Source organism: Ranitomeya imitator, chromosome 3, assembly GCF_032444005.1.
Source record: "Ranitomeya imitator isolate aRanImi1 chromosome 3, aRanImi1.pri, whole genome shotgun sequence".
NCBI classification, from domain to species: Eukaryota; Metazoa; Chordata; class Amphibia; order Anura; family Dendrobatidae; genus Ranitomeya; species Ranitomeya imitator.
Genome location: NC_091284.1, coordinates 736,174,285 through 736,186,342, shown reverse-complemented (window position 1 = coordinate 736,186,342; position 12,058 = coordinate 736,174,285). Strand labels below are relative to the sequence as shown.

Genomic DNA, 12,058 nt, shown 5'->3' with positions numbered 1-12,058 from the left:
GCCACTGTCAGCGTTTCACAGCGGCATTTAACTAGTTAATAGCGGCGGGGGAATCGCGATTCCACCCGCCGCTATTGCGTGCACATGTCAGCTGTTCAGAACAGCTGACATGTCCCGGCTTTGGTGCGGGCTCACCGCCGGAGCCCACATCAAAGCAGGGGATCTGACCTCCGCTGTACTAGTACGGCGGAGGCCGGTAAGGGCTTAAAGGCACAGTACATACGCAGCTGTACTCCAACAGGGAAAAGTAACTTTTATTGAACAATGATGAAGGATGGACAAAAAGACAATTTCACACTGGCTTCCTACTCTCTCCCTGACACTTGCTGCAGCGGTACCAACAACAGCCGCAGCAGCCAAAGTTCACAGTAGTCCAATCGCTGGAATCTGGGCGCCTGAGACCCCTTCAGCAAAGCCCCTTTCTAAGTCCTGGATGCCTGTGTTGTAGTCCTTCAGTCGGTAGTAGCCTTTGGTCCGGGGCAACAGATCTGTCTCATCCGGGAGTCTGGCAATGCCCCTTCTGCAGTACACGTCTCCCTGGTCAATTATCTGGGCTGTTCTAGCAGCAGCTTCCTCTCTCCTTGTGGCTGCAGGTCCAGCCACCTTATTTAACTAATTCTGTCTCTAACTAGACAGGCATTAAAGGGAAACGTGCACATTACAATACAAATACAACTCAACATACTACATTACATCACAGTACATTAGAAGATATAAAACATATAGAGAACATTACACGTACATAACATATGTGCCTAAAAGTGCACGTGGGGTCACACGGACAGAGGAGAGGGTGCAACTGAGGAGACCGGCCACCTCCTTACACTAGTACAGTGAAGGTCGTGAAGGGCTTAACGCATAAATATCAGTCATTTCTTGAATGCATTTTGTTCTGTTACGTGACACTTGGACGGCACACACTTAAACACAAATGGTAAAAATGGATCAGGCCACAATCATGTGTACAGTGGTTACATAAAGTATTCAGACCCCTTTACATTTTTCACTTTTTTTCACTCCATGCGCTTGGCAAGGAGATGATCCCGGACTTACACTTCCGGGTTAGGAAAAACACGCCGATGCCACGGCCGCTTCCTGCTCTTCACACCTGAGAGCAAGGTAAATGAGATTGGTATGGCTTAAATAGTCGTAACTCCACACAAGGGATACACTCACCTTGAGAAAGACACCCGTTTGTGTCGGAACGCGTGGGCTTCTAAACTCCACTTACATTCTGGCTGCACCGCTGCTCTAAGGGACCAGGGGGCGACCGTAGAGGACTGGTTAGGGTGAAGTATACAGCTTTCCCTTGCTATGTTTGGTTGGCAAACTATGACTCTATACGGGTATGAATGACTTATAACAGTGTTGATACTGATATGGACATCTCTGGAGACTTAACACCAGATCTAGCAACACCATTTCACTTGTGTGCTCCAGCAATGGGCTATCTGTAGGCAAGAGTGATACAATTTGTGAGTTTGTCACACTATTTCAGTCTTTCCATTTAGAGACCTCTGCTCCAGTATATATGATTCAGTCCGCTTGTATATAAAGGTCGCCAACCTAGAGGTTCCGTTTTATTGGAATTATTTGTTTATTACAACTATATGCAGCATTTGTGGTATAAGCAAATAAATTTGGTGCAAATAAATTAATTTTTTTCTCTATGCCAGACATTGTCTTTGTATAGGCGTATTTTGCATGTAATATCTTTCTTTGGATTATTGGAGTTATTTACTCTCTGGAGTATTTTTAAATGTTTTTAAATTGTGTGTAGTATCTCTATGTGGAAATAAACTTTTGCATTTTTGTAAAAAATACTTCTTGTGGAGTTCCAACCTTTTTTGGGCATGTGGTTTTCTCTTTAAATTATCAGGTTTGCAGCATTGTCGCACACAGCCTTCCCTGGCTGCAGGTTGAGTGGAGACAACCATTGATGGAACTCGGTCTCCAGAGCTGACCACAACTCCTCAGCTGTGTGACTCACATTTCCCAGACATTTCAATGTAAACACTGCCTGATGCTGTTGAGCCCTGGTGACAGCATAGTGAGGAGGTGTGCAGGATTCCTTCTGCGCAGTTACAACGTGGGTGGCATTACCAGACAGGCTTTGGGTGCAGGTGGAGGACCAAGAGGAGGTTGAGGAGGCAGATGCAATGGAGGAACTTCTAGATACAGAGGATCGACGAGCAACTCGTGGGGATGGCAAGACTTGGACAGCAGCCCCTTCTCCTGATGTCGCCGTAGTTACCCAGTGCCCAGTCAGCGACATGTAATGCCCCTGTCCATGTCTACTCGTCCAAGTGTCTGTGGTGAAATGCACCCTGTCACACACAGAGTTTCTCAAGGAAGCGGTGATGTTGTGCGCGACATGCTGGTGTAGCGCAGGCACAGCTTTCTTTGAGAAGTAGTGGCGACTGGGCATCTGGTACTGGGGCACTGCGATGGACATAAGGTCTTGAAAATCCTCTGTGTCCACCAGGCGGAAAGGCAGCATTTCTGTAGCCAACAGCTTGCTGATGGAGAAATCCAACCTCTTAGCTTTGTCATGGCTAGGAGGAAATGGTCTTTTACTTGTCCACATCTGAGGGCTGGCTGCTGTGCTTAGACGGAGTTGAGTAGGGTGTCCCCGGCAAACTGCTGGTCTGTGAGGAAGGTGCAGGCGGAGATGTTATGTTGCCTTGATCAAAATGTGGTGTCGATGTCGGAGAGCGCTCAACAACAGCAGGTGTTTCCACTTGTAAATGTCCTGACGACCTGCCAATCACACTGGCTGTTGCGAGAAAAAGGTGAAAGGTCTGCGTCCAAAACCATGTGCGACTGCTGTCCCCACAGTCACAGAGGATGAAGAGGACGCGGATGCACTTGATGGGGCAGATGGGGGTTGACCTGGCCCACTAGGCCGCATTGTAGCACAGTGAGCTTCCCACTGCAACTTATGCCTCATATTCATGTGACGGTTCATGCATGAAGTACTCAAGCTAGTCATTTTTTGTCCTCTACTCAGATTTTGTTGACAAATCTTACAGACAACATGAGTTGGGTCATCCTTTGCATTGTCAAAAAATGCCCAGGTTATGCAAGGCTTAGAGCCCGTGCGACCTAAAGAGCCACCACGTCTTCTGGTCTGAGGCACAGTTGGGGTTGAGGATGCAGTTGTTGACGTGCTTCCAGTACTCCGTCTCTCTCCAGGAAGGTGCAAAGTTACCTCATCGTCAGACTCGTCACTAGCATCCTCCTCCACCTCCTCTGCTGACCTCATGGACTGGCAGACTGGGGGTTGACAGTAAGTGGGGTCTACAAACTCGTCATCATCATCCTGTGTGTTCTCACACTCGTCGTCCTCAGAGCCAACCTCTTCCTGCCCTGACCGAAAACTCAAGTTTTCGTTCCAATCAGGTATCTCAGTCTCATCATCATCTTCCTCATTGTCTCCACCAACAGGAGTTACAGTTTGGGAACAAGGGTCTACATTATGCTCAGAACCTTCTTAACCTGGGCCTGGATCCGACTCACAAAGATTCTGGGCATCAGACACTGCTCCTTGGCCCAAAAATATTAACTGGATTAGATGCAGTAAAAATTAAGATACACAGGCGGTATAGTTAGGCCACATTCACACGTTCCTTTTTATCCTGTGGGTTCTCCCGCAGCGGATTTGATAAATCTGCAGGGCAAACCCGCTGTGGTTATCCCTGCAGATTTATCGCGGTTTGTCCTGCGGGTTCCGCTGCGGGATTTTACCCCTACTATTGATGCTGCATATGCAGCAATATGCAGCATCAATAGTAGTGTTAAAAATAATAAAATCATGGTATACTCACCCTCTGACGTCCCGATCTCGGCGCTGCAGGCGGCGGTCCGGTTCCAAAGATGCTGTGCGACCAGGACCTTCGGTGACGTCACGGTCATGTGACCGCGACGTCACCGAAGGTCCTGGTCGCATAGCAAACCTGAGACCGGACGGCCGCGTGCAGCGCTGAGACTTCAGAGGTGAGTATATCATGATTTTTTATTTTAATTCTTTTTTTTTAATACAAATATGGTTCCCGGGGCCTGGAGGAGAGTCTCCTCTCCTCCACCCCGGGTATAACCCGCACATTATCCGCATTACTTCCCGCATGGTGGGCACAGCCCCATGCGGGAAGTAAGCGGATCAATGCATTTCTATGGGTGCAGAATCGCTGCGATTCTGCACAAAGAAGTGACATGGTCCTTTTTTTCCGCAGCAATTCAGCGCAGTTTTTTTCGGGATTTTCCGCATCATGTGCACTGCGGTTTCTGTTTTCCATAGGGTAACATTGTACTGTACCCTGCATGGAAAACAGCTGCGGACCCGCAGCGGCAAAATCGCAGCGGTTCCGCAGTAAAAACCGCAGCGGTTCCGCAGTAAAAACCGCATAGTGTGAACATGGCCTTAGTGTCACAGGCGGGCTACTCTGCTGACGTGCAGACACTGCTCCTAGGCCCAAAACTATTAACTGGATTAGATGCTGTGAAAATAGAGATACACAGACGGTATAGTTAGTGTCACAGGCGGGCTACTCTGCTGACGTGCAGACACTGCTCCTACTGCTCCTAGGCCCAAAACTATTAACTGGATTAGATGCAGTAAAAATTTAAATACACAGGCGGTATAGTTAGTGTCACAGGCGGGCTACTCTGCTGACGTGCAGACACTGCTCCTAGGCCCAAAACTATTAACTGGATTAGATGCAGTGAAAATAGAGATACACAGGTGTAGTAGTTAGTTTCACAGGCGGGCTACTCAGATGACTATCAGACAATGCTACACTAGCCCAAAAGGATTGGCTGAGCTAGATTACACCAAATGCTGTGACAAACACTTGCACAGCACTGGCACAGACCTGCCTGGCAAACAGTGCTATGAACTGCTGTAACCTACCCTGAAAAGGGCTGATATTACAACTAGTCCCGACTCCCTAAACCTATCTCTCTGACAATTCGCTCCAAAAAAACACTCTAAGGCTACGTTCACATTAGCGTCATGCGACGCTGCGTCGCCGACGCAACGCACGACGGATCGGAAACGCATGCAAAAACGCACCTTTTTTGACGCAAGCGTCGGACGGATGCGTCGTAAAACGCAGCGTTTTTTGTGCGTTTTTGTTGCGTTTTTACAAAAAACGCAGCGTTTTACGACGCATGCGTTGTCAAACAATGATTATATCTTTACACACAATTTAGTGTCTAGACACTAGATAACACCACCAATGAATAGAAGAGGGTGGGTCTAGTGTCTAGACAATAGATAATGCCACCAATGGGTAGATGAGGGTGGGTATTAATGTAATAGTGGTATATATACCCCGGCATAGATTATTTCCAACCATACAGCATCAAGATGGATCGTCCCATGGAGAGTATCTACCTCAATTTTGAGCTGGAATTAGCCCTTGCTATTGCTTATGCTATTGCCTGTCATGAACAGAGGAAAAGAGACAAACTACGGAGAAGGAGTCGTCGGCGTTTTTGGCTACACCCTATAGTGAAAGTCCGAGAGAGTCGTGGAGCCTACCATTGTCTGTTTGGCGAATTAAATGAGAACCAGCAGAAATACTTTGAATACACCAGGATGTCACAAAACAGCTTCCGATATCTGCTGCGTCTGGTGGAAGGAACCATTGCCAGGCAGGACACGCAGCTCCGTAAATCGATTTCCCCCGAGGAACGTCTGCTGGTGACTCTACGGTACGTAATGCAATGTGAAGGAGTTATATGTTCTTGCCATTTTTTCAAGTAACTAACGTGTTTTGGTTTTGTGGGGTGGGGGATTGTAATTAAGAATGAAAAATTCTTTCATAACAATTTAATTAATTTCATTTATTTATTTTTCTTCTTGTCAGTTTCCTTGCTACTGGAGAGACCTTGAGATCACTGCATTTCCAGTTTCGGATTGGAGTCTCCACACTGTCTGGTATTATTGCCGACACATGCCGCGCATTGTGGGACAACCTCCGGGAGGAATTTTTACCTATCCCAACAACAGAATTATGGCAGGCCAATGCCCAAAAATTCGAACAAGTGTGTTCTTTCCCTAACTGTATTGGAGCCGTGGATGGGAAGCACATTAGGATTACCAAGCCTTCAAGAAGTGGATCTCTGTTTTTTAATTATAAAAAATACTTTTCCACCGTGCTGATGGCAATTGCAGGTGCGGACTGCAGTTTTCTCGCTGTGGACATTGGAGCGTTTGGCCGTGCAAATGATTCACGGACATTTAAGGAATCTGATATGAGCCGAAGATTGTACGATAACAATTTTAATTTCCCCCATCCACGACCTCTTCCCAACACCGAAGGCCCGGCCCTGCCATTTGTTGTTGTTGGGGATGAGGCTTTTCAAATGAGTGGCAACCTACTTAAACCGTACTCCAGTCGGGGGTTGGACCGCACCAAAAGTATATTTAATTATAGACTGTCCAGGGCCAGAAGAACTGTGGAGTGCGCCTTTGGAATCCTTGTCTCCAAATGGCGTATCTTAGGATCCGCTATAAATTTGAAAATTGAGACAGTGGATGAGGTGGTGAAGGCGTGTGTGGTTCTCCACAATTTTATTATTGATAAAGAGAGAGTCAACGTGGAACTCGATGAACCCATAGCAAATCCATTGCCTGATTATCAAGATCATCCTCTGCGGACAACTGTGGAGATTGCTCATATGAGGGACCAATTTGCTGCATACTTTGTTTCAGATGTTGGCCGTGTTTCATGGCAAGATCAAATGGTTTAATTCATCTTGTTATTATGATGTCATGTAAACACTGTGGAGTCCATGTCATTTAACCATCCTATGTAAGGTTATTGTTATAATGTCCCCTGATTTTCTAATGCGTTGTGTTTTGAAATAAAGTTGTGCCTTTCCGTTTTCACAAAAAAAATCTCCCATATGTTTTTCCATAGTAATCAAATTGTAAAATCCAATGTTATGTAAAGTAATGTGTGTCCCACAAAATTTATGTGAGCACCAGTACACAAATGGACTGTGACAAAACAAAAAAATATTTCAGCCGTGTGTTCCATAGTTTTGACGTATAACATAATCGGCTCCCACCTTGTCAACCATTTTTAATCCTGCAGACTATTTGCATATGGAACCTGGCTTGACAAGGAGGGAGACGATCATGTTTGCAAAACTCTACAGAGTTAACACTATTGCACTCAGGATGCTGGAATACGTCCAGAGTCAAATAGTGGCGACACTGTGAACATTGCTACCACCTCACCTGACCAATAATCTTAAGGTACATTAATAAAACTATTATCCAACGATACCGACCAGTGATACGACCGGACCGTGACCGTTGTTTAGTCGTCGCGTGGTTTCTGGAGAGCTGTCACACAGACAGCTCTCCAGCGACCAAAAAAGAGCAAGTCCCCGTGTAATCTGGGTAATGTTATGAAGCGCATGGCCGCACTCACAATGTTTTCCCTGTTTACCATTGTAAATGTAATATAAAAAAATAAAAAAAACCTTTCATTCCGGTGTGTGACACGTCCATCGCCGTCAGCTTTCCGTACTGTGCCAGCCCTAAAGCAAAGCACAGCGTTTAAGTCAACGGTGTGCTCTGCTTTACGGGCGGGAAACAGTGTCAGTGACTGCGGAAAGATGACGACGAGGGACGTGGTTGACACCTTTATTTTTTTTGGGGGGTATTGTTCACTTATTTGAGTGTTTAAAACACTGCGCTAGTAACCCAATATTCCCTTGTTTAAAGCAAAGACATTGCTGGATCGGTGTCAAACACGCCGATCCAACAATGACAGCGTGTGATCAGTTACCCCAAGAAATTCCTAATCATTCGCTGACACCAAAAATCTCACAGCAGGGGCCTAATCGTTGTACGATTTCAGAAAAGATAACGTTGGTTACACACAAAAACCAACTATATCGTTACTGAAATCGTTGTGTGATGGTACATTTTAAACTTGACATATTGAGCAATGCTGTTTGTGTTTGTAACATCTCATAGTACAATGAACGACAGCCCTATAAAAAAAATGAAAAAAAAAATGTATTAAATATTGTCATACATTGCACATCAGTTGTTACAAAGACAAGATTTGTGTATACGGCGCACGGTGTGATTTGGTGCAAACTTTATTTGAGACAATAAAAAATAATTAAAAAAAAAAAAAATAACAATTTTATTAGGGACACAAAAAAAAAGAAATGGGAAATGTTAGGGGGTATCGATATCAGCAATTAAGGGGGATTGATATCCCCCACTTTTGGGGGGTGTTGAGGAGACCGAGGAGGAGGACGAGGGGGAGGAAGCAGCATAGTCTATGACACTAGACGGGATGCCGACATCAATCCAGCCAGTTGACGGTGGCGATCCTGCCAAAGCAGGAGGTGAGGGAGGAGGAGGGACAACCAGTGTCCTTGGCTGGCTACTCCGGCTCCGGGTAGACCCAGGCTGTGTACTCGGTGTACTCCTTGTAGACCCAGGCTGGGTACTGGGTGTACTCCGTGTAGACCCAGGCTGTGTAGTGGTGGTTGTTTTGGGAGCAGCCATAGCCAAGGTTGTAGTGCTTGTCGTCGTCGTCTTCTTTTTTTTCCTCCTCTCTCCCTCTGGGTGTGGGTCGGCTTCCCGTCTGTGTGCCCTTGAAGGCCTGGCATGATCAGAACTTTAGGGCTCTGTTCTGTGGTGGCGGTGGCCCTCGGCACGCGGAGCTCTGTGGTGGTGCTCTGCAGCAGGAGTCGGAGTCATGGCAGCCAGTGATGGTACTGCGGGCACATTTGTCGCTGACTGCATGACCCGAGCCTGCTGCAGAGCAGTGACATATGCGTTGTTGCAGCCCTGCATGACCGAAATCTGGAGTTCCGGCGTAAGATGTTCAACCATGCCCTTGTGAATGGCACTAAAAAAATGTTTGGCCGGCCTCGAGAGCTCCGATTCGATGTTTTCAAGACGCTGGTCGATATTGGACATTTTATCGCACAGCGCCTTGAAACCATTCTGAAATACGGTGCTCAAATGTAAAAATTCGGGCATGACCACCCTGTCCGAGGCCCGCTGACGCTGTCGGGAAGACCCGAAGGAAGGAGCGCCAGAGGCCTCGGCCAGGGGAACATCTGATGGACCGGCTGCCGGTTCGCCAGATTGTGGTGGTGCAGACCTGCTCTCGCTGTGGGATGGCTGCGACGGTTCAGATGGCGCTTCACGAAGGACCGCTCCAGAGGGTCGGACAGTCTCGCGGGTGCTGCTGTGTGTTCTGTGAAAACATAAGGAAACCATTAGTATACTAAATATAACATTTCACATGCGTCATTAATTAACTTTACCGCCGGTATCCATTTCCGCCGTTAATATTAACCTATTTTTAATATTGACACTGCATATGCCCCATCAATATTAAAAAAAAATGCATTTATTTAATTCAAAATAGTCACCCATGGTTGCGGTTTGTAACGCCAGACAATTATGCTTACGTTGGAACTGCCATGACGTCACGGTCATGTGACCGAGACGTCATCACAGGTCCTGCGAGCTGAGCAACCATGGGAACATAACCTGCCTTGCAGTAGAAGGTATGGCGTGTCTATTATATTTTAATTTTTTGTGTATAAAAAAACTGGGATACACCTGGATGGGCACTATACTACTCCACTATGAAATATTGCCCGGGCATGGCCAATCTACTATCTTTCTGTGTTCTGTATACTTCTGATTTCAGGGAAATAACTAGTAAGTCAAGCTCACCATTGTAGTAATCCCAGAAGGGAGCCGCTGTGTCAAGTGTGAGAAGACCAGAAATGAATAAAAAATTCGAGGTCAACGAGGCGTGAAAAGTAAAAACTAAATACTTTATTCACTTCAATCAGAAGCAGAGGATGAAACATCTGCACAATACAATAAAAACACTATCTACGCGTTTCAGGTCTGATGTTCCCTGTCACCTGAAACGCGTAGATAGTGTCTATTGTATTGTGCTGATGTTTCATCCTCTGCTTATGATTGAAGAGGATAAAAGTATGTATTTTTTACTTTTCACGCCTCGGTAAGCTTGCATTTTTTTCTTCATTTCTATACTTCGTACTTGCCAAAATAAATGGCTGGGCAATAAGCTACGTGGCTGGAATATAGTAGGTGAATATGCATGTTGTAAAAACTAGGTGTGTGCATAGGTACTATACTTACTCTCTGCTTTCAAGGACCGGTCGCAAGAACTGCAATATACGGTTGTATTTGTACACAGAGGTCCTTGAAGCTGCAGCACCACTACGGGTCTGTCCCTCCTTTTTCAGGCCCCTCCTGAAACGGTCCTTCATGGAGCGCCATCTGGTCTTCAATTGTTTAACTGTGTATAAATTAAAAAAATAAAAAAGGTTTTAGAGAATATATTGAAAACGATTACGCAACCGTGTGCAATCCCAATAGAAGACATCACAGACGGTTGTGTAATCCTGGCATGATGGGTCACAGCAGCATTTTGGAAATACTTACGAAAACTAGCTTTGCCCTTGGGGGAAGCGCTGTCGAAGCCATCCCACAGCGATTGTGCCACCTCTATCCACAAACGGCGCAATATGCCCTGGTCCGCGTGCCGGGGGTCACGGCTGTCCCACAACGGGCCCCGTTCTTCTATGAATGCCACCATCATATCGATATCCAGTGGGTCATCATGGGCCCGTTGTGAAACCTAGAATAAATGGAAAATATTAATGTTTGCAAGATAAAAAAATGTTGTCCCTACCTCCTCCACCGCCACCTACCACACACACCACCACCCCCTCCCACCACCCCCCATACCCGCAAAAACAAAAAAATTAACGAAAAAAAAGGAATAGGTTTGAAATAAAAACTTACTCTCCGTCCTGCAACCACAGCTTGGCCCCGTGGTCTCTGCTCCTGCTCCCTCTGTTCCTCCTGGTTCTCCTCCTCACTTGAAGAAGCCTGCAAAATAGTTCACCAAAAAGTTGAGTGACCCATCTACAAATGACAGCGAATATAGTAAGCAATAGTAGATCATGTACTCACCGGACTCCTCAGCGGTGGGGTGTTGCTGGAATCGCTGGCCATAATGCAATTCTGATTCTGAAAAAAAGAACAAAATAACATTGATCCTATGCTCCTATGCACAATCCAGCAATATAAAAGAAAAAAAAAACATTTTCATTTCAACCACAAAGAACATTGCACTCCAACTGAACTAACGCTGAGCAAACAACACTGCCACATTGATTAAAAGAAACAATGGCAGAGACAACCCAATGCCAGAGTAAACAAAAGCCTAAAGATAAGAAAACTAATCTACAACAGACCCTATGTAGTAATCCCAAAAGAGAGTTTTTTTTTTTTTAAAAAGTACAGTATGCATGGAGCAACCCAAAAACCACAATAGATTTTTGAAAGGAAAAAATTAACAACACCCAAAAATTAAGGGCAGAAACGGCAATAACACACCATACTTTACAATAAAACCGACAGGGACGGATACAATAAAAGGCCATACAACGCCATACATCACAACCAGAAACATACAACAATGTCTTTACATAACCACAGTGCAGAACATAATACACAACTTGCAATATAAATTATTACATTTAATAAAAGGGCACAGAATCATTCTATACTACCATACTTTACAATAAAACCCACAGGGCCGGAGACTATTAAACGCCATCATATAACGCAAGAATAAAACATCACAACTGAATACAAAAAACACCACCAAACCAAAAAATGGAAAAGAAAAATCTATCCTGGAAAGAACAATAATCAAGGCCGCAGACAATGAAACGCCATTCTATACAACGCCATACATCACAACCAGACTAAAAATACAAAAATATCTTTAAACAACCACAGTGCAGAATATAATACACAACTTGCAAAAACAATTTTAAAAAACATGTAGAAAATGCACAGAATCATTCTATACTTACATCTCTGGACAGCGGATGAATAAAAGTAGAAGTCGTCTGGTGTGATGTCTTGCCTCTAGATGCTGCAGCAGAAGTGACAAACAATCCAACATTTTCTTTATATATGGGGGATGTTTTTATCACTGTTTGCACTGTCTAG

The 12,058-nt window shown here is 45.2% G+C and overlaps 1 protein-coding gene across 1 annotated transcript; it reads right to left on the bottom strand.

Moving 5' to 3' along the window:
- Window positions 1-1,062: 1,062 nt before the first annotated feature.
- Window positions 1,063-11,353, bottom strand: LOC138671749 (uncharacterized). Its single transcript, XM_069759901.1, has 7 exons — window positions 11,009-11,353; window positions 10,838-10,924; window positions 10,475-10,670; window positions 10,169-10,328; window positions 8,763-9,242; window positions 1,177-1,251; window positions 1,063-1,108 (listed from the first exon to the last, which is right to left on the bottom strand). Exons 1-7 carry the CDS (start codon window positions 11,087-11,089, stop codon window positions 1,063-1,065), a joined length of 1,125 nt encoding a protein of 374 aa, XP_069616002.1. The 5' UTR covers window positions 11,090-11,353.
- Between the last annotated feature and the right edge of the window lie 705 nt (window positions 11,354-12,058).

Excerpts from the sequence above, each read along its gene's own strand:
- LOC138671749 (XM_069759901.1), bottom strand. The coding sequence starts at position 11,089 with ATGTTATTTTGTTCTTTTTTTCAGAATCAGAATTGCATTATGGCCAGC. Across the intron at positions 1,252-8,762 it reads ATGCAGTCAGCGACAAATGT|AGCAGCGGTGCAGCCAGAAT; the intron begins GCCCGCAGTACC and ends CTGGTCCCTTAG. Across the intron at positions 1,109-1,176 it reads AAACGGGTGTCTTTCTCAAG|GTGTGAAGAGCAGGAAGCGG; the intron begins GTGAGTGTATCC and ends CCTTGCTCTCAG.